Source organism: Myxocyprinus asiaticus, chromosome 12, assembly GCF_019703515.2.
Source record: "Myxocyprinus asiaticus isolate MX2 ecotype Aquarium Trade chromosome 12, UBuf_Myxa_2, whole genome shotgun sequence".
Lineage (NCBI taxonomy): Eukaryota > Metazoa > Chordata > Actinopteri > Cypriniformes > Catostomidae > Myxocyprinus > Myxocyprinus asiaticus.
In genome coordinates, this window is record NC_059355.1 from 36,081,924 (window position 1) to 36,105,651 (window position 23,728).

At 39.2% G+C, this 23,728-nt stretch overlaps 1 protein-coding gene across 1 annotated transcript in view; it reads right to left on the reverse strand.

Moving 5' to 3' along the window:
- Window positions 1–23,728, reverse strand: part of scn8ab (sodium channel, voltage gated, type VIII, alpha subunit b) — a 99,933-nt gene continuing 76,205 nt past the window's right edge. The window contains exons 21-27 of the mRNA XM_051711323.1: window positions 21,242–21,364; window positions 16,002–16,286; window positions 15,671–15,724; window positions 15,428–15,565; window positions 7,655–7,759; window positions 7,243–7,513; window positions 1–5,559 (exon numbers count right to left, since the gene is read on the reverse strand). Of these exons, the coding sequence (XP_051567283.1) occupies window positions 4,406–5,559; window positions 7,243–7,513; window positions 7,655–7,759; window positions 15,428–15,565; window positions 15,671–15,724; window positions 16,002–16,286; window positions 21,242–21,364 (2,130 nt within the window). The 3' untranslated portion in view covers window positions 1–4,405. The remainder of the gene's footprint in view (window positions 5,560–7,242; window positions 7,514–7,654; window positions 7,760–15,427; window positions 15,566–15,670; window positions 15,725–16,001; window positions 16,287–21,241; window positions 21,365–23,728) is intronic.

A 23,728-nucleotide genomic window follows, 5' to 3' on the forward strand; every position in this document is an offset into this window, starting at 1 on the left:
TAACTGGAAGGCTGCTTTATTGTTTGGAAAAAGGTTTCGTGCTCATATGAAGACAATCTTTCACTGATTCTCACTAAGTCAAGTGGTTGTGCAACACACCCTCTCCTCCCCAACATCAGTGGCAAGAGACAAGAACAACATTATGAACCAAAAACACTTTAATTATTGTCAGCAAATGAAGGAAATAGCATCTCAGTCATGCTACAAAAGGATAGACAGAAATCATTATTTATAGAAAAATAAAAGAAGTGGCTGAAAATTAACAGAAGCTGAGCACAGAAGGCAAACTGTTTCTCCCTACATACTCAACCTTTAAGAGATTTCATTGAGTGACCATAGCACTCCAGTTTCCCACCCCATGCTATTGGACAATCTCTGATGATGAAGTCAGGCTGATGCCAGTTAAGCTTTCTTTTTTTGTTTTCTTTTTTCTGTTTTTATATTTTTTTTTTGTAAATCTTATTTTTTATTTATTTTGCTTTAATAGATGTCACAGACATTCTTTAGTTCAGTTCTTTCTCCCAGTGCTCATTTGAAACAAGCTCCACTTGTTTAGGAGAATATTATGCAACATCATCTGCATTTTCAACAAACAAAATTGGCAGCAAAAGGCACCTTAAACAACAAACAAAGACAAGAAAAGCAGAATAGAAAGCCTAACCAAACATAAGACTGCAAATTGCATTGCTGTGTACCTAAGAGATGAAGAACAAGCTAAGCTTAAGTCAAGCTGTATCACACACATTTAAAGTGACCAAACTGTTACAACCCCCCACCCATACGCGCACACACACTCACTCTCTCAGACTGGGATTGAAAGATCATGCCGTTTTGCGATGATGCCAGAGGATGAAAACAGGGTTTATGGGGGAAGAACATGGTGCATCTGGTGCATTTATGTGTGTGAGTCCATGTTTGTTGAAAGGGGTTTGAGATGGTAAGACATTATATTCACACAAGGTGTAAATGAATTGCTGGTAGTGCATTCCCCTCCCAAAAACAGACGACATAAGCCATAGCGAGCAGCCAGTACATACCGTGCATTGAAAACTGGTCCCGCACACACGCGCACATTCACCCACTCAAACACAACCACACAGACATGCATGCTTTCTCGCAAGCACACACTGTGCGGGCCAGGCCAGAGTTTTAGTCGTTCACCGAACGTATTGCACGAAAGAAATAAGAATGTAAGCAAATGACAGCCAGTAGTGCATCCCCTCCACTCCAAGCAGAGGTCAATGCGGAGGAGGACAGTGCTCTCAAATCATATATACATATGTATATGTGTGCATATATATAAACATATGTACATATACATGTATACATAGATACATATGTCATATAGCTCTATATATGCCTTGATTTATGTATAGATTTTTATATACTTTTTGCTTTTAACATATATTGGATTCCCCTCTTTAATGTGAAAAGTGTCTCAAAAAATCTACACCTAACAAATATGTCACAGTCTACCAAGTGAGACCAGGGCAATGAGTGAAGCCATTCTATTAAGGTTATAATTATTTTCAGTATTAGATTAATAGCAGTAGTTTTTTTTTTTTATGTATTTCTGTATTTACAAAAAACTATGCATGCCGTTAAAATAAAATTATATATTACATTATTTATAGTCTGTTAAAAAGTTAATTCTTAACTTTTCAGCATTTTGTGCCGCTTACAACATAGCCTATACTGTACAATATATTTTTTTAAATTTATTTTTCATTCATTTTGTTTTTAAATGAATGTATGTTCTGTCCTTTGTTAATTTTGTCCTATTTTTTTTATTATTATTTTTTTATTATTATTATTTTTATACAGTCTAGCCTGCATGGCTGCATAAATGAGAATGGTTTGAACTTTGCTGAGGAGAGTTTTTTCTTTTGGTTCAGATCAACACCTTCGCATGCAGCAACTGGACCATCAACACCCGATGAAGGGTAAGGGTAAACCATTGACATCAATAAAAAAACTGAAAATGTAGGAGCTCTGATGTGAGAATTGCCCAGCTCACAGTTAGCTACTGTGGGACCAGTGTCTAATGGTTATTTGGCATAAGTGTGGTGGTTTACCGATGAGAAATAAGGCTGACCAGGGGTTGATTTACTGTACATTGAAAAACAAAGTTCCTTAGAACAGTGGTGACAACGAGCAATATTCTCTACCCAAATTTCTCACATCTAATCTCATCCCTTCCAACAACAGTGCTTTGATTACTTCTATTACAGTTTGAAACCTCTGTAGTTTGACTGTTAGATGTTCAACTTTGCACATATGTAAGTTGCTAGGTGTCAGATAGCCCTACTCTTCTCTCTACATGAGAGTTCAATGTGGTGGGAGCACTCCTACCGTTGCCCCGTCCCGTATTACAAACATTCTCTGGACCTAACACGAAGGCCCTTATTGATGACATCAGAGTCACAATGATACATCTGTGTTGTATCCTGAGAATAATGGGGAAACTTAACATGCATCATCAATCTGTCTGAAAGCATTAAACAGGAGACATTCCAGAAACTTCCAGACACAAATTGCACTCACCAAATGATAACACAAACATCTTTGGCTTCTCCCAGCTGTGACTGTCCATTTGTCTCTGTTGACATATGTCCTTGCCCTGGCTACAATCAAACCATTGCTGAAGATGTGATGGCTTCATACACAGATAAAAAAGTCCAGTTAATTCCCAAGGGACAATCTGGGACAAGATTTGACACATTACAGACACACTGCAAAACTAAAAAGTAATTACATGAAAAAAGAAAGAAAATAAAAACAAGATCATAGTTCTATGTTTTGAAAAGAAAAACTGCCACTTTCTCAGAAACATTATAGCTCATCTCAGAAATACCAACCAACTTGCTACACCCCATAATAATAATGCCCAAACCTTCCCCACTGCCTCCCAGCCCTCCCTGGAACCACCTACTAAATGACCCGCAGTGCGGGGAGTGCTGTAGGTGAGGTAAGCAATATTGCTGCATACAAATAAAATAATGAAAGCTTTAAGAATTACAGTGTTAATTTTTGTATCATTTACCTTCCATTTCCATACACACGCAAATTTCCAGAAATTTCCCATTCATCTCCTGAGCAGCAAAAAAAAAAAAAGGGATTTCCCTTTTATCCTGTTTCTAATAATGTACCACAATGCTCGTATTTGTGTCAAAGTAAGCCACTGATTAGTCACAGCATTTTGCGCCATCTGAAGCCAATCCCAAATTCAAAGTCTATTTTATAATGCACACTTTATAATGGTAAGTAGAGGAGATGTTGTAATTTAGCATCTTAGGCCAATTCGGTTTTCGTCAGTATCAAATTCTATTCAATTTCTGGTAGTAAATTTAGCCAGTTGACAGCCTAAAACATTGTCAAGCCACTCTGGTGGTCTGTATTAGTGTTTTGTGGACTATGATTACTCATGCAAAATTTCTGATCAAAACATGCCATCATGCAAGTCATTTCTATGCATTGAACAAGCACAATAATTTATTATTCATTTGGAGATGTGTATTGGGGGCCCCTGGTTATTGCCCCCGGTCCTATCAGTGTGAAAGCCCATGTAGAAAAAGCCTTTTGATGCAGGTATAACAAAGTTATCATGACACAGTTACTGAGAGTGACATGGGCAAAATGTTTAATGTTAATAAATTTTTTTCTCCCGTTTCTCCTTTTTTGCCCCTCAAATAATGTTAAGACTGTGTAAAATATATTCGACACTGACAAACGCAAAGAGACCGTCGGAATCAGCCAGACTCTAAGTTTTGTTCGCAATCATCTCTATCCTGCGCATTCTCACAACAATTTTGAGTTCTTACACATGTTTACAAAATGAAACGGTGCAGACTCCTTCACCATCTGTTTTGGGAAGCTGATTCTTTCATGAATAGCATTGTTTATTTTCTGTATGGAAAATTTGCTGCTGCAGTTCGTAAGCATGGGATACTAAGGATGGAGGGTGAGCATCACTCTGTGGATCCTAGTTTTCCCTTGGATTTTCACATTCCTGCTTGGTGAAGAGTTCCATACTGAAGCGCAATAATAGCCCTCTAAAATACACGTGATCAAGTATCAGTCTTTTTAAATTCATATTTGATTATGATTTAAATCAAGTCTTGATGCAACAGTATCACAAAGGAAGCTGATTATGTTTGGTTTAACTTTGAAGAGTCTTCAAGCTTTGAGGAACACCAACGCTTTTCTTTGCATCAATACACCTGTGACGTTTGTAAACATTTTTTTTTTTTTGTTGCATTACTTCAACTTTGTTTTTTCCCTTAAATGAAATTTATCTGTACATCTGTATAGTTTGATTCAGAGTTTCCATTGGCTTGAAATGACAGTTTTTGTTATTATATTGTCATGATCGTTAATACTGTCCATGAGCGTTACCGCAGCAGTTTTAACACTTGGATTCCCTGACGTCTTTTTGGTTTCGGCCTTTCTCCTTACGGCCCTTTCCTTCGTTGTTGTCGTCTTGCTTCTCTTTCTCGGGCTTGGTTACACTATCGTAAGATGGCAGGGATGCAGTGGAGGGTGTGCCCTCCTTCTCCTGATTGGCCCCTCCGTTCTCAAGTTTGTTGTTTGCTGGCCTACGTTTGCAGATGAAGCCTCTGCGGGCCAGGTGGGCACGGTATGCTCTCTGGATCACAACCACCGACACCTCTTCCTGCTTACGCCGCAGTGTGGTGGTGATGGGCTCGTATGACACTTTGGAGGGATTTGCTGCCACAAAGCGCTCTTCCATCTGCTGCCGCATCATGTCCAGGTCACCACTGTCACCGAGCACACGCTTGGTAAAGGCAAACAGTATGTCCAAGCAGTGAATGCGGTCGCCACTCACCATGGGCAGGTCCATGGCGATCAGTTCGATGATGTTCGGCTTTGGCACACGGAGAGGATGTTCTAACGTATCGGCAAAGTCTGGCAGCTTGGCAAAGGTGATGAACTGCGAAGCATCTGGGTCAAACTTCTCCCAGATTTCATAGAATGACTCAAAGTCATCTTCGCACAGTGGATCGGCACTCTCCTCAGTGGCAACGCTGAAGTTTTCCAGGATAATGGCGATGTACATGTTCACCACAATCAGGAAGGACACAATGATGTACATCACAAAGAAGAAGATTCCTACTGAGGGATTGCCACAGTCGCCCTTAACTGTGGTTCCTGGGTTCTCTTTGTCAGGGTTGCAGTCAGGTGGATAGTTCAGGATAGGGGCTAAGAGACCATCCCACCCAGCTGATGTGGTGATCATAAAGAGACAGATCATGCTGTTGCCGAAGGTTTCAAAGTTGTACATGTCATCAATTCCCACTTCTCGCTTCACATAGGCAAAGTTAGACATGCCAAAGATAGAGAAGATGAACATGACTAGGAAAAGCAGCAGGCCAATGTTGAACAGAGCAGGAAGTGACATCATCAACGCAAACAGCAATGTCCGGATGCCTTTGGCTCCTTTGATGAGACGCAGAATGCGGCCAATTCGAGCGAGACGGATTACCCTGAACAAGGTAGGTGACACAAAGTACTTCTCAATCAAGTCTGCCAAGAACATACCTGAAAAACAAAGTGAAGACAAACACAGACTACTATATTTTCCACAGGCCAAAAATGTCAATCTTAGGAACAGTCTTGTTCAGCATGCATTCTGGCCCAGAAATTACAATAAATTATTTATTTAAATGTGAAGTGTGTGACTTTTTTGATGTCAAAATACATTCTAATTTCCCAGTTTATTGTTCATTGTCAACTATAGTAAGCCATTCATGGGTTTATCTCCCCCAAAAGTGTAAACACTGAGCCTCCCAGGCACTATCAAAACATTGATGATTATATTTTGAGCAGCCCGCTCAGCTCCACCCATCCCTTTCTATCTAAACCTATAGCATGAGTTTGGGGCGTGTTCACTTGTAGTAAACTGTACAACTGGGAGAATATGAATGTCCATGGCAGATGTGTTATAGAGGAAACGAAAATTAGCTTCACCAAATTCAAAGACTTGCTAAAAGACAAAGAATGGTGTAAAACCAGAGTGAACATTTACAAGGTGGAACTTTGGGGGTTCAATTTTTGCCGTGTTGCTTCTCGACAGGTAAGCTACACTCTGGTATTGCCACACAAGTTAACTCATTCCTGTCAAACTTCGGATAAATTTATAAGATACTCGGAATATGTATTGTTACACTTACTAGTTACCAAGAACTATCCTGCCTCTTGTGCTAGATCTTCCTCGGACGAGCCGATTCCTCTGCAATGCTTACTGTCCGATGTGTTTATGTTACAGTGGTCTTGTTTATTACAATGTTAAAAATGTATCACCTTTTATTTAGTATTGCCTATTTGTTTATAGGGAATCAGAGAGTGTGAAAGGGCGTGATGAGTCTCTGAGGGGTGTTGGCAAAGGTTGTTTGAAAACCTAATTTATTTTTCTAATTCCTTTTGGTGCCATTAGTCGCGCAGAAATTACACACTTCACCTTTAACTACCTTCAAGAGATCGTTCACACCAAAAAAAAATTTAAACAAATCTTTTTGTACATCTAAAACTGTATGAGATTCTTTCTTCCGTGGAACACAAAAGCAGATGTTAGGCAGAATGTTCAATCTCAGTCTCCTTTTACTTTCAATGTATGGATAATTAAAATGCAATAAAAGTGAACTGGTTAAACCTTTTTTTTTTTTTTTTTTTTTATGCCAGAACTGTATGATTTTCAAGACTTTCGGTTCCATTAACAGTTCTTGAACGTGCATTTTTCCGCCGATGCAGAATGAACACTGTACTAAAATACTCTTACAGTGTTTCCTGCAGCGCTAATTAGTGGCAGCGCTGCCTCTGTTGTATCTAAAGCACGAAACACACAGCGTGACCAGTGTAGTGTGGTTCCCAAACAAATGATTCTTATAAGCCAGCTCTTTTTAGCGAATCAAAAACACTTCAGTCGAGGAAGTGCAGTTACTGACTGGTTGTTTACTTGACAATGTTTTGGACAATCGTTTAGAGGAATCTAAACCAGAATCTTTAAACTCCTTTAAATTCCCATTCCTAATGGTGACTGAGGCTGTCAGTCCCTAACATTTGCCTTTGGTGTTCCACAAAAAAAAAAAGAAATTCATACGGGTTTAAAACAACATCAGAGTGAGTAAAAATGACAAAATTATTAATTTTGTTTGAACTACACCTTTAAGAACCCATTACAGATACCAGTCTATTAATGAAATCCCATTTAAACACAGCACTCACCCACAATGGACAGAATGACGACAACACAGTCAAAGATGTTCCAGCCATTGGTGAAATAGTAGTGTCGCAGAGCAAAGAGTTTCAGGACAAACTCGCCAGTGAAGGCTACAATGAATATGAAGTTGACCCAGTACAGGATGTTCTCTGTCTCTTCTGACTGGTCATCTGTTTCTACCATCATGGTTACCATGTTAAGACAGATGAGTATCATAATAGAAATGTCAAAGGCCTGCTGTGTGACAAAGTCAAATACCATCCCCTGGATATTGTTCTGTAAGAAAAGGAGAAGAGGAAGGAATCCAGAGGAAGAAAGAGTAATGATTAGAAGAAGAGACTCTCAAAAGGCATTGACTTTACAAAAATATTAAATACAAGGTGGTGGCATGGCCTAAAGCCTTATCTGTATGCTTACCAGTGGTCTAGGAATGGGTTTCTGGGGCTTCTTTGAGCCCAGCTTCTTCATAGCATTGTAGTACTTTTTCTGTTCTTCTGTCATGAAGATATCCTGACCTCCAAAGTATAGGGACAAAAAAGGACTGGTTACAACCTGATAATTCATATATGCTCACATGATTTCCAAATAGAAACACTGTATTATAGTACATTAAAGGAGCATTCAGTAAGTTATTAGTCCCAGTAGTACTTGTAGTTTTGGACTCTATACTGACACCAATCGTCCTGGATACTGGAAGTTTGTTTGCTCAGTGCTGCCGCTTCACATAGAAACATTTGTTTATTTTCTGTTTTGTTACTTTTCATCTATGTTTTTCTCCATCTCATCCTACACACATCCCTATTATGGACATTCTTGGATTCAATACAAATGAATTTTCTCGTACTGTCGCGCTCTGGACTGTGACCGGACTGCCGCGACTTGCGAGATCTCTGGCTGCTAAACACCGACTGAACACCACCTTGTGCTCACGCTTTGCGGTTGATATTGCGGCGTTTATCCATGATCCGCACAGTGAGAGCTGCAGGTCTTAGCAGTTTGTTTCATCACTCCTGCAGGAACCTCTTGTTTGGACATTTTATCTTTCCACTTTCACTCATTCTATTTGGACTGTATGGTGGTTCTCTTTTTGTCGACTCGTTTGACATCTCACTATGGTTCATGCCTCTTGTGTGGTCATCCATGAAGCCCTATGTAATTATGCCTTAAAGGCTATTAGCCAGTGCAACAGGAAAGCCCCGCTCCTTCCCTATTTAATCCAGTGCACTAGCCCAAAATGTCATCCTTCATCTCTTCACTCACTGCAATTGCTACGAGCCCTTTTTCAGTGCACCTAGTGTTGGAAACTGTTGGCTAGATTTAACTGTCTGAAAAACAAGCTACCACTTGCTGTGGGACATCAAGCCAAGTAAAACAAGAATTGTACTTGTCCTGGAGTGTGTGGATTTTCTATATCAGCAAGAGATCCACACATTATTTACAGCGTGTCTGGGCCAGGAGCATGCCAAGGCAGCATTGCGGACACTGGTTTCCTGCACACAGTGCAGTTAACTCTCACCTGGAGTACTGCAAGCTATGCCGAGTTGGGCTGATCAGCTTACTCCATCGGTCGAGCTTGGGGAGTCGGTCGGCTTCGAAATAGAGATCGAGCTGTTCCTACCGGACGATGATTCTGTTTTCATCACTGCTTTGGGAGGGCTGTCGAAAGAGGACAATGACGACGGCATCGAGGAGGATCCGTTTGTCTCCGAAGTGGATTCAACTGGATACCTTACATGGTTGGAAGAACAACCATCGGCAGCAGGGTATACAACTCTGCATGATGCTTCCCGACGGGCAGTGATTAGACTGGGTGTTGACTTGCCAACGGCTCTCCCCGCCACAAAACGGTCAAGGCTGGATGGGAGGTTCCTCTTCCCCACCACCCCGGTGGCTCATTAGACACTCCCACCTTTCCAGGACTGCATGAAGGATCTGATGAGGTACTGGAAGAGACCAATTTCATCTAGAGGCCCGGTGTATGGCTTCTCCTCGCTTGACATGGCAGATATGGAGGAGAGGGGCTGGTCTCACATGCCACCAATGGAAGCGTCTTTGGCGGGACATCTTGATCCTTGATTGGCATTCGGTTTATCCACGGTCACCCTTAAGCTGCCTCAAAGATCTGATTGCTTTTGATGCAACAACGGTTCAAAGTGAAAAGGAGGAAACAAGAGGCTTTCAGAATGTTTGTGCCCTGCAGAGCTCCCATGCCGATGCAGCAACAGGTAACACGCCATCCTATCTTTACCCAGGCGGAGCCGGCGAGAGGAAAAACTTCATGGCAGGGACAGAGGAGGGCTAACCCGTCCTTTTGGGAAAGGGTTCCTCATGATCACGGAAAACAACCTTCTTCCTGGCAACAAACGTTTTTTTCTCAGGCAGCAGTGGGCCCTCCCCCTCCTCCCCCCGTTGCGGTTGGTAAAAGAAATGAGCATGAGGTTTAGTATGCTCAGATGTTTACCTCAGTTTGCCTCCACAAATCCCCTAGAGAGCAATGCTGAGATACAGAATTATGCATCAATCCCCCCACATACCCCAGGGTTGGTCAGAAAAAAATCACAAAGCACTGTCACACACTCATTTACCTTGTTGATAAATCAAATAAAACAGAGTGTTTCTCACACAATCATCCTGTGGCATCATGCATAATCCCCAATTCTTTCATCTTTCCTATGAAACACGATTCTTTTCCTCACAAATTTGTTATACTCAAGGATCCTGTAGAAACCGTTTTGTACAAAAATCCATCTGCAATCCCCAAAATACAGATGAAACCCCTGTGTATTCCCAGGTATCGCCACTAGGGGTCTCTCTAACACCACGAATGAGCGAGATAATAATTTATCAGCCCATCTGCACAACTGGCCAAAGTGTACAGACTCTCAGTGTGTTTTAAACACAATATAAAAGGGGTACAGACTGCAATTCACGAGAAAACCCCCACATTTCTCGGGAATAAAGCAGTCAAATGTTCAGAGGCAAAACTTTTGAGAGAGGAATTAAATTAAATTCTCTTCAAAAAGGCAATTTGAGTAGTACCGACAGAGGAGACACAGAAGTTTTTTTTTTTTTCAGACTGTATTTCCTCAATCCTAAGTAGGGGGGAGGTATTCGCCCTATTTTAGACCTCAGATTTTTAAATAAATACCTGAGGAAATACTAATTTAGAATGCTGACACACAAGTCCCTGCTGCATTTTGTAAAGAGGAAAGATTGGTTAACCTCCATCGATCTAAAGGATGAATTTTCCACATCCAGATCCATCCTCAACAGACAATTTCTGAGGTTTGCATTTGAAGACACGGTTAACGAGTTCGGAGTTCTTCTGTTTGGCCTTTCTCTAGCACCCGCATTTTACAAAATGTGTGGAAGCAGCCCTAATACTGTTAAGACAACAAGGCATGAGAATTCTATCTCAACAACTGGTTACTTTGTGCTAGGTCAAGAGAAATGGCAGAAGCGCATACGATGACTGTATTGGCGTATTTGATTGATTTGGGGTTCTTGGTGAACCAGAAGAAGAGCTCGTTAACCCTGACACAATTGATTGTGTTCCTGGGGTTGAATCTAATCTCTGTAGCTTATCAGGCATCTCTGTCCAAACAGAGAAGAATAAGTCTGTGGAATTGTGTGGATCAGTTTTGTTTGGGAAAAATAGTCTCTTTTCACCTGTGTCTGACACTGTTTGGTCTTATGGCATCTGTTATAGCAGTAGTGCCACTGGGACTGTTATTCATGAGAGATTTTCAGAGATGGGTGACTTCTCTGACACTGAATACCTCCAGACATCTTACGCACGAGGGAGCGTGTATCAGCCCAGTGTCTCTGCGTATCTGGCGAGACAAGAACCTTCTGAAGGAGGGAGTGACAATGGGCGTGATATCAGATCACAAAGTTGTCACCACTGACACATCCTCCTATGGCTGGGGAGCACTCATGGAGGGACATCCTGTGAATGGAATATGGAGGGGGTGGTCAGACTGATGCATATAAACTGTCTGGAGCTCCTCATGGTGTCCTTGGCCCTCAGACATTTCCTCCTACAAATATGAGGCTGTCATGTGTTGATCAGGTCAGACAACACAACAGCAGTTGCATAAATAAACAGGTAGGGAAGCACTAGCCTGAGGCATCTACATGCCCTGCCGAGAAAATTGTTGTTATGGAGCAGGAGACAATTGTTATCTCTCAGAGCGTCACACGTCCCAGGCATGTTGAATATCGGGGCGGGTCTGTTGTCGAGAGCAAACCCTCACCCAGGAGAATGGAGGCTCCACCCAGACGTAGTACAGCAAATATGGGACAGATATGGCCAGGCGGCCGTAGATCTGTTCGCCTCAAAGGAAAGTGCGGAATCTCTGGGTTTGGCCCATGAGAGGTCTAACCTGAGTGCTCTCAACCTGTCCCAGAATGCATTTTTACTATTCAGACTGCTAGAGCGGGCTCCACTAGGTCTATGTATGAGATGAAGTGGAGGAAAATCGAGGTATGTTGTCATGAGAAACAAATATTGCCATTTCTTTCCTCAGTACCAAACATTTTTTTTTTTTTAACTTTTCTTCACGAGATGCTGGATGAGGGGAAGGCATTCTCTACTATCAAGGTCTACTTGGCAGCTATTTCTTCTTGTCATGTATGGCTTAATGACAAGACAGCAGAAACATCCTATCATATGCAGATTTATGAAAAGTGTGTAACGTCTTTTGCCGGTCATTAAACCCATGTTGCCATCATGGGATTTATCTTTGGTTTTAGAAGCATTAGGGGAATCTCCATTTGAACCATTGGAGGAAGCAGATATAAAGATTGTCTCATATAAGACAGTTTTATTGCCTGCTCTGACCACTATGAAGCATGTCGGAGAGAAATGCATGCATTTTCAGTCAACCCTGCATGTACAGTTGAAGTCAGAAGTTTACATACACTTAGGTTGAAGTCATTAAAACTCATTTTTTAACCACTCCACAGATTTCATGTTAGCAAACTATAGTTTTGGCAAGTCGTTTACTACATCTACTTTGTGCATGACATGAGTAATCATTCCAACAATTGTTTACAGACAGATTGTTTCATTTTTAATTGACTATATCACAATTCCAGTGGGTCAGAAGTTTACATACACTAAGTTAACTGTGCCTTTAAGCAGCTTGGAAAATTCCAAAAAATTATGTCTAGCCTTTAGACAATTAGACAATTAGGTTCTGATAGGAGGTGTACTGAATTGGAGGTGTACCTGTGGATGTATTTTAAGGCTTACCTTCAAACTCAGTGCCTCTTTGCTTAACATCATGGGAAAATCAAAAGAAATCAGACAAGACCTCAGAAAAGAATTGTGGACCTCCACAAGGTTCATCCTTGGGAGCAATTTCCAAATGCCTGAAGGTACCATGTTCATTTGTACAGACAATAGTACACAAGTATAAACACCATGAGGCCACACAGCCATCACACCGCTCAGGAAGGAGACGCATTCTGTCTCCTAGAGATGAACATAATTTGGTGCGAAAAGTGCAAATGAATCCCAGAACAACAGCAAAGGACCTTGTGAAGATGCTGGAGGAAACAGGTAGACAAGTATCTATATCCACAGTAAAATGAGTCCTATAATGACATAACTTGAAAGGCTGCTCAGCCACTGCTCCAAAATCACCATAAAAAAGCCAGACTACAGTTTGCAAGTTTGCACATGGGGACAAAGATCTTAATTTTTGGAGAAATTTCCTCTGGTCTGATGAAACAAAAATTGAACTGTTTGACCATAATGACCATCATTATGTTTGCAGGAAAAAGGGTGAGGCTTGCAAGCCGAAGAACACCATCCCAACCGTGAAGCATGGGGTGGCAGCATCATGTTGTGGGGGTGTTTTGCTGCTGGAGGGACTGGTACACTTCACAAAATAGATGGCATCATGAGGAAGGAAACTTATGTGGATATATTGAAGCAACATCTCAAGACATCAGCCAGGAAGTTAAAGCTCAGTCGAAAACGAGTCTTCCAAATGGACAATACCCCAAGCATACCTCCAAAATTGTGGCAAAATGGCTTTTTGCCACAATTTTGCCACAAAACAGGACAACAAAGCCACAAAACAGGACAACAAAGTCAAGGCATTGGAGTGGCCATCACAAAGCCCTGACCTCAGTCTGATAGAAAATTTGATGGCAGAACTGAAAAAGCGCGTGCGAGCAAGGAGGCCTACAAACCTTACCCCCAGTTCTGTCTGGAGGAATGGGCCAAAATTCCAGCAACTTATTGTCAGAAGCTTGTGGAAGGCTACCCAAAACATTTGACCCAAGTTAAACAATTTAAAGGCAATGCTACCAAATACTAACAAAGTGTGTGTAAACTTCTGACCCACTGGGAATGTGATAAAAGAAATAAAATCTGAAATAAATCATTCTCTCTACTATTATGCTGACATTTCACATTCTAAAATAAAATAGTGATCCTAACTTACCTAAGACATGGCATGTTTTCTATGATTAAATGTCAGGAATTGTGAAAAACTGAGTTTAAATGTATTTGGCTAAGGTGTATGCAAACTTCTGACTTCAACTGTATCAGGTTCACACAAAATGTCTCCAAGGTTACTTTATACCCAAACCCAGTGTTTGTCCCCAAGGTGATTAAACCTGGCTATTCATGTACGGAAACAAAAATTCAAGCTTTCTACCCTCCTCCGTTTAGTTCATCAAACAAAGAAAAACTGCATCACTTATTTCCAGTGAGAGCATTGCAAATATATCTGAAAAAGACACAGAGCTTTAGACGATCTGAGAATCTCTTTGTGTGCTTCGCAAACCCGGTAAGGGGTAAGGCACTATCAAAACAAAGACTCTCTCACTGGATAGTGGAGGCCTTTAGGTTGGCTTGTTCATTGAAGGGACAGTTGTTACCAAGAAGCATGAGAGCCCATTCTATAATGGGAATGGCTGCTTCTTGGGCTTTATTCAAGGGAATCTGTTGAATGGTTTGTTAGAGTAGAGCGAATAGAGGATGTTTGTGCAGCAGCTGATTGGGCTTAACCACACACATTCATGAGGTTCTATAAGTTGGATATTACAAGCTCCGCTTTAACACATGCAGTGCTGGAGGCACAGTCATAAAAAAAAAAGGGATGGATGGACCCTAATTAGTCCAGGTGCCCTGATGGTAGGCCTGCTCTGATGACTGAATAGATGAGCGTTATCTATATCCCATAGTGAGATGTCGAACGAGTCAACCGAAAGAGATCTTTGGGTTACGGTTGTAACCTCGGTTCTCTGAGGGAGATGAGTGAGACATCTCACCAGAGGGACCATTATTCATCCGCTCGGAAGAGCTGTATCCATATGGCATTTTGGGCCAGTGCAGTGGATTATATAGGGAAGGAGCAGGGCTTTCCCATTGCATTGGCCAATAGCCTTTAAGGCATGATTTCATAGGGCATCATGGATGACCACGCAAGAGGCCTGTCCTTCAGAGAACCGAGGTTACAACCGTAACCCAAAGATCACACTCTTGCTGATCCATAATGATCACTCAGGACTATACTGTTGACTTGGTTGGGCTGTGTTGTTGTCTGTAGTAAATATATTATGTTTGTTGTTATATTGTTTGGTTTGTTTGTTTTGGTGACATGTACTTTATATCTGAGTATTGGCTGAAAGTGATATATAAATTAAGCATGTTATAATTATTGTAATTATTCATGTAAGTAACTAAGACAATTGCATGACACAGGTTGTCATGTGTTGTCAACATGGCAGTGTCCGTGAGGGGACGATCTGCTCCTTGTAAAATTAAACAGCTTTTATAGAGCTATTGACATGATTTCAGTCTTCATTTAATCTGAGTGTACATAATTTTCATCATATTTCATGTGTAATGTGTAAAACTTTTTCAATTAGCAAAAAATTACTGAGTACACCTTTAATGCCAAATTTAGGGATAGTTTGCCCCAAATGAAAAATTCTGTCATCATTTATACTAAATATCTCAATTTGTGTTCCACAGAAAATAGGTAAATGATGAGTGAACTGTCATTTTTGGGTGAACTATACCATTAATTTAAGTTCTTACAAAAATAAGGAATGGAGTAGATTATAATATAGAGAGAAAGTGCAAAAGAACCATGGATAGACAAACAACAAAAGGTGAAGACAGCGGCATAGAAGTGAAAAGGAAACAAGAAGAGTCTAAACACTTATCTTTTTCTTCTGTTGGTTAAAGTTGTCGATGATGACACCAATGAACAGGTTCAGAGTGAAGAAGGATCCAAAGATAATGAAGATGACAAAGTATATATACATGTAGATATTGTCCTCATAAATAGGCTGGTCGTCAATCTTCAAAAAGCAGTAAGCAAAAAGTGACTCACATCATCAAATACAAAAAAGCAACATATTGTTAAAAAAAAAAGAAACAATGATAAACTATAAAAACAGGCACACCCTTCTGGAATCCACAGCTGCATACATGATGTCCATCCACCCTTTGAATGTGGCCTAAGTCAGACAAAGAGAGAAAATCAGATTTGTCCACAGCTACAGTATATACTGTACCAAAAATCCATCTTCTATAAGCTTGCTGTATGCTTGGATACAAGGTTACTAAGACAAATTCTTATAGGGTTCTTTATATTTGAAAAGATTAATAGAGATTTGTGTTGTTTACTGAACAAGTAGTTAGCACTAGGATCACTGTGCTCCAAATTATACAGCCCCGTTTTAGGTATTCAAACAGAAAAATTCCAGAAAAAATATGATAAAGAAAATTACGCACCACTTGCAAGAGTGCCAGGTAACCTGCACCCACATTGTCAAAATTAATCTTCACATTCTTCCAACGCACATCTGTGTGGTTTGCATTGATGAGTGCATAGCACTCTGTCTTGTTGTTGACCACGTCAAATTTAAAATACTCCTCTGCAGTCTCATTGAAGCAGTAGTAGTACTTTCCAGCAAACAGGTTGACACCCATAATACTGAAGATCAGCCAGAAGATCAAACACACCAACAGCACGTTCATAATGGAGGGAATGGCACCCACCAGAGCGTTTACAACAACCTACAAGAAAACACAGATTGGGGGAGTGGGAATGGAGATTGTTTTGAGAGGGAGGAATATAGAAGACAGAGACAGAAAGAGAGAGAGAGAGAGAGTGAGAAAGAGAGACAAAGTGAGAGGTGTTAGAGTTTATTACTACAAGAGACTGGTATATTAACAACAAAATAGAGCTATTCTGATGTTTAGATGATAAACATTTAATACACATATCTCCAAACTCTTTATGAAGCAATCCAATCCACACCAAAGAAGACATCTACCCATGTTGTCATTATATTCAATTTTTGCTTTTTGGCACTTTTCCTATTAATTAGAATATCTTTAAGAGAAAAAAATATCTAGAAGTTTTGTTTTCGAAGGTTAAATGACTATGGATTAATTACAGTAATCTTTTCATAGTTTTAAACATACAGTACTATGCAGAAGTTTTAGGCACTTGGGAAAAATGTTGCATCGTGAGGATGTCTTCAAAAATAATGCCATCAATTGTTTTCATTTATCAATTAACGTCATACAAAGTCGAGTAAACATAAAAAAAGCTAAATCAATATTTGGTGTGACCACCTTTGCCTTCAAAACAGCACCAATTTTCCTAGGTACACCTGGACACAGTTTTTCTTGTTTGTTGGCAGATAGGATGTTCCAAGCATCTTGGAGAATTTGCCACAGTTCTTCTATCTATTTCGGCTGTCTCAGTTGTCTCTTCTTGTAATCCCAGACTGACTCAGTATTCAGTGGGGGGCTCTGTGGGGACCATGCCATCTGTTGCAGGGCTCCCTGTTCTTCTACTTTATTCCATTCTATTTGCAAAAGAAATGTTTGGGAATCTAAAATGTATATTTCCAATTGATATACTAAAGCTGAAAATATAAATAACCATCTTAAGACAAATGTTTTTGTGAAGCATCTTATGTACCTAAGACTTTTGCACAGTACTGTATGTCCATTTGTAGATAATTATGTATGCATGTACACATACAAAAATAGTATCATCAACATGAATAAGTAGATGTACTCAATTTAGTTTCTAATTCGGTTTCAAAACAATAATTTTTTTTTTTTATACAAGAGCATGGAGATAAATATACAAATACAACCCCAATTCCAAAAAGTTGGGACAGTATGAAAAATGCTAATAAAACAAAAAGTTTTGCTATATTGGAAGCACTACAACTAAACATTATATGATGTTTTACCCTGTGAATTTCATTTATGTTGTTTTTTTAAATGTACAGTAATTTCAAATCAGATGATTGCAACACGCTCCAAAGTTGGGACTGTTGAGCGTTTACCACTGTGAAACATGCCATTTCTTCTAATAACACTTAATAAGCATTTGGGCACAGAAGACACACGTTTGTTAAGTTTAGAGAGTGGAATTTTAACCCCGGGCCCATACAGACACTTGGCTTTTGGACCTGATGCTAATAGCAGCTTGGAAGGCCCTTTTCCTCTTTGGCCCAGATAACACAATGTCTTTGTTTTTAAAAACTTTTTGAAATGTGGACTCTTCAGGCCAAAAAACACAGTTCCACTGTTCTACTTTCCATCTAAGATGACACCGAGACCAGAGAAGTCGGCAGCGCTTCTGGACAGTGCGGATGTAGGGCTTCTGCTTTGCATTGTAAAGTCTTAACTTGCATCTGTGGATGCAGCAGTGAGTGGTGTTGACTAACAAAGGTTTACTAAAGTTATCCCAAGCCCATGTTCATGATATCCATTACAGATGAATGCCGCTTTTTAAGACAGTGACGTCTGAGGGATCAGAGATCACACGCATTCAGAAATGGTTTTCGTCTTGCCCTTTACGCACCGAGATTTGACCAGATTCCTTGAATCTTTTAACTATATTGTGCACTGTAGAGGGTGAAATCCCAAAACCCTTCCAATTTGTCTTTGGGTAACATTGTTCTCAAAGTGCTGGATTATTTGCTGAAGCATCTGTTGGTAAATTGACAAGTCTTGAACAATCCTTGCTCTTGAAGGCTAGGCTGTTTTTGGAGGCTCCTTATACAGTATACAGTATTATGACATAATTGCCTCACCTGTTTAACATCTGTTTTACATCGCCTTGTTATTTCAACTCGTCAAATTGTTATTAGTCTTAAATTGCCCCTGTCTCAACTTTTTTGGAGAGTGTTGCAATCATCTGATTTTAAATTACTGTACATTTTGTTTTTAAAAACTGTTAAATTCACAAGGTAAAACATCATATAATGTGTAGTTGTAGTGCTTTCAATATAGCAAAGGGTGAATATAATTTACAAATCACTTTTTGTTTTTATTAGCATTTTTCATACTGTTCCAACTTTTTTGGAATTGGGGTTGTATACTGTAACTTAACATATCATAAAGATGACAACACAAAGATGTAAACTGGTATGGCATCATCACTAGATTGTGAGAAACTATACTGATCCCCCAGTGGAAATAAAAATTTTCAAATTTAAAAGATAACTGAACATCAAAGTGGCAATGGTTATAAAGAAACTGCAAGAAAACTCTTTCTATATTAAATGTTTAGTATAACATAATTTAACAATAACAAGAAATACAAATGAGATATTTTTGCTGAAATTAAAGGATAGTAGGAACACTGATTTCTCTCTGTTTGTGAATTACACACTGGGTATCACATGCTCTGCTTCTGTTTGTTTCTCGACACTTACTTGCTACATTATATGCAAGTCTCATATTGTTGCCCATTCAGATGATTGGCTAAAATGTATGTACATGTTATGTAGAACCCTATGTTTGTCTCATAATTCTGAGTAATTATTGTAAAAGCGTCTAATGTAAAATCTAATTAACCCAGAAACCTGCTAAAATTGGTACTTTAAGTTTAAAAAAAATAGTTGAATGGGTAGCAATTTTGCACTTGACATTGGTGTATCAAGTTGTTTGAAACAAGCAAAAGCAAACCCTAACACTATCCAGAGAAAAACTAGAATTAAATTTGTAGACCATTGCCACTTTATATTTCCTACATTAATCCCTAAGACTTGTCATAATTTCTGTGTTTAAAGAAAATTATTTATCTGTAATTGCTTAACATGTTTTTTCCTCCTGCCATACCAGTATGCTGCTAAGTGTTACGAAAGCCAGAACCCAGATAATAAGAGAAAAAATCCCCACTCAGTGGTTGAAATGTAAAGGGAGACATTGTAGAGGAAGACTCTTGCCCTCCTCTCTCACTCATGGGACACACAGAAGCAGTGATGTAAGCACACTGTCTGATTTGGTGATGCTCAGATAGTGACGGCGCATGCAATCCTGAGTCCTAGCAGTAGCCATGGTCCCACTATATTCAGTTGCATGGATAGTTAACCATGTTAACGATCTTACTAACTCATTAATAAATGATCCTGAAATTACAAAAATGTACAATTTTGTTTACACAAATCAATGTCATCAATGTTCAATTCAGGCTTCCGAGGTCTTTCATAAATTAATGTTACTTATATTTAAGGCACTACTTATCTATAATATTTTAAAGTGTAGAAAAGTGTGATGTGTAAATGAAAAGCTGTGTATAGACTGACTTTTACTCTCCTGAACATACTCTAAATCAGGTGAGCATAATCATATGAGCTTGCTCAAAAAAAAAAAAAAAATATGGATATACAGTACAGTGTACAATTAGTACTGTATATCCTCGAGTTATCATTGAGTTGTTATGCAATTTCAGAGAATGGCTATGACAAAGAACCAAGAGGGGAACATGGATTTCTGCTTAAATCTCCGAGAACATGCATTCTACATGATATGCAATGCGAAAGAGCAGATGAAACCAGATTTTGAACAACTGAGTGGGTACAAAGAACAGTGACATTTTAATTGAGTGAAAGCACAGTGTCAAGCTACAATAGCATAGTTTGCTTTATAAAGCTTTAAGAAAAGATTATTCTTTCAGTGTTCAATTAAAAACTATTTAGTAAGTGTTCTGTAAATGTCTTGCTGATGTTTTCATTGTATTAGTCATTAGTCATTCATTTTTGCTTAGAAGACAAATAAAAACTCCTGACTATAATAACAGAAAATGTGATGACATTTTTGACCATGCTGTCTCTATATCTGCTCAAGTTATCTGGCTTGTATTCTTGATATTTAATCCTAAAATACTGCCATCTAAACCATTGAACCATCCTAAAAAAAGGCAAAGGTTCTTGCTTAACTAGCCACATTAAATGTGATGCAACTCAAGAAAAATAGCTTATCCACTTGATAATCAAACAAACAAAAAAAGAAAGCTGCAACTTGCCTTTTTCTACATTATTTAATATTGTTTGGAGTAGGTCAGTACAGTGGAGTGAGATGCAATAATTGCTGAATAAGTATTGGGGTGAACGAGAGACACAGAGTATGGAAACTGGGGTTCAGGCTTAAGAAAGACTTGAGCAAATGGCAGAGGTACTTTGAGAGAAACAGTGAACCTCAGAGGCATTTGGATGCTCGAAACATCACAAACACGCCTTCCAACTAATGCTGTTGCATGAATGGCTGTGATCTTGGCCCAATTAAAAAACAGAACAAAACATGATTGTGATGAGGCAGCTTTCCATAATACCCCCTGATGTTTTCATCTTGTCTTTATTCTAAAACCATAAGTTTCCCCAAAAGTTGCTATAAGATTAGTTTCAGTGTCAATTGAAAGGGAAAGGATTCTTTTTTGTTATCCAGAAATCTAGCAAATCAATAAAATGCTATTCCATATCACACTATTCCAGCTGCATCATGACGCAATGTTGAAAACGTTTCCATGCGTATATTTTTTAAATACATGCACTTGAAGAGTAGATTTAGCCAATGCAATGTAATTTGGATTTCCATAATCCCAATAGGTTTGCTTATTCCTCTGTAGCTGTGGTATTGCTTTCTGCACAATGGTGTTTTCTCAGCATGCAGTCATGTTCTCACAAAGTGACTGGCATGCATAGGGCAGCCCTGCATCTTACCCTCATGCCCTCAAATCGGGACAAAGCTCTCAGGGGCCTGAGAGCCCTCAAAGTCCTCAGGGACTTTATGGGGCCCAAATCTGAGTAGCCCAGGGCATTAGCTATAAGGCTGACTATAGACACCTATACAAAGAGAGAAAGAAGAAGGGAGGAAGACAGAAAGAAAAAGAGACGGGCCAAAGCGTTAGAGTCAAGGAGGATGTCAGGGAGAAAGAGAGAGGTACCTATGTTGACACTGAGCTGGAGAGGCAGTATATTATAACAGATATATACATACATATACAAGGGTATGCTTGGGTATGTATGCATATATATGTGTATTCAAAAACAGAGAAGGAGAGAAGGAGAAAGATTAAGGTTAAACATGGGGTTAACCAGTCAGAGTTATAGGTATGTTGGGCGACTCAAATGTTTGCACTTTTTAATCTTAGCATGTGATTGATTTTTGGTATTGCAGGCAGACGAAGCTTGGAAAGCAGCTTACAGCAAACCTGGAAGGAAACTTGTTGTTGAGATTGAGTTGCAAAAAGAGAATATAAAAAAGAGAGGTGAAGGGACACATTTACAGAAGAGGTGTGCACAAACTTACAAGCACATTCACTGTACTTTGTATACACAAAATACGCACAATACATACAAACACGAACCGCATACGGTACACACGAGACCACTCGAGAGTCATTAGGATAACAGGGCGGTTTCGGAGAGTAAGGAGGCAGAGAGAGAGAGGAACTCCTGAAAAAGAACAAGAGAGTCCTGACAGAGACCTTACCCTGGCCCCTCACTTCCCGGCCCCTCTTATGCCCCCTCAGGCCCCCTCTGTGTCCATCAGCACTATAGAGAGACAAGGTTACAGTGCCTGTCAGGGACAATAAACTATCAATTTGAAAACACGTACGTTTATTTGATCAAACAGACTTTTGCATTTCTGAGTGACTTTTGTCCGATGGACGCTAATGTATTAAAGGGCCAATATTCTATACTTATGCACTATACTTAAGGTTTCTTAAAGGGATAGTTCACCCAAAAATGCAAATTCTTTCATCATTTACTCACACTTATGCCTTCCTGGATGTGTATAACTTTCTTTCTTCAGCAGAACACAAAGCTTCTAACTATCTTTAGAAGAATTTTTCAGCTTTTTCGGTCCATACAATGCAAGTGAATGGGTGACAAAATTTTGACACTCCAAAAATCAGCATAAATCAGCATAAAAGTAATCCATACTCCAGTCCAGTGGTTAAATCAATGAAAGGTGTGGCTGTTAACAGATAAACAGATAAATATTTAAGTCCAATTTTGCTATATATTCTCCTCCCTGCTCAGTCAATCTCCCCTTAAAGGCCCTGTCCCAATACCCCCACTTGCAGTTTTGGTCTTGCCTACTTACCCACTTGTCTTGATTGCACATAAGGGACACTCGTAGACAAAACGATGTTGGTGCTGTTTGTGACAGATGTTTTTGTCTTTACATTAAGCTGAAAACGGATTGTTTTTCATAGCGGTGACTTTAATAGCCTACTTGTAGTGGCCAAGACCACAAGTGTGGGTATTGAGACAGGGCCACTTTCACATTCTTCTTGTTTTTTTGTTGATACACATTCTTTATGCATTCGCACCCTACTGGGCAGAGAGAAGAATTTCTAGAAAAAATTGGCTTAACCACACCTATCATATCACTCTGAAGATATGGATTTAACCAAAGCAGATGTCTGGCAAAATTTTGGCACCCATCTGTATGGACCTACAGAGCTGAAATATTCTTCAAAAAATCTTCATTTGTGTTCAGAAGAAGTCATACACATCAGGCATGGCATGAGGGTGAGTAAATGCTAAGATAATTTTCATTTTTGGGTGAACTATTCCTTTAAGGTTATTCTATACTGAAGGTTTCTTGCACCACTTTTCCACCATCACTTTTATATCATATCAAAAGAGCAAGGAAAATTCTGTTTTCCATAATATGTTTCCCCTTTTAGTGTCTCTAAATGAAAAGCCCAAAGTTTTACAAGTATTACCAACAATCTACCAAGATCCATAAAGAAATAGAAATAAATGAAAGCACTATATTCTAGAAAGGGTTAAAGTTAGTAATATTTGCTAAAATAAAACATATTTAAGTTGTAAGATGGAATTCGATAGACTCGTTAAAATACATTATCTCTTTACGCAACCCACACAATGTTTTTCTTAGATTTGAAGCTTAATATATATGGTAAAAAAAAAAGAACAAAATTCTGATTGTGTTAGATAGAATATGTTCTAATATCTAAGATTCAAAGTGAGTTGTTTTTGCTTATACTTATGCCTGTTATTAAAGGGGAAAATCAGATTGAAATTGATGATATTTACATAAATGCCAATCAAAATACAAAATAACTGCTTATCAAAATATTTTCAGTACATTTCCATTCATATTTACTAAGAGTAAAACTAATTCTGCATTAGCACACTTTATGAACATGACTTATTAACTCATAATACTGA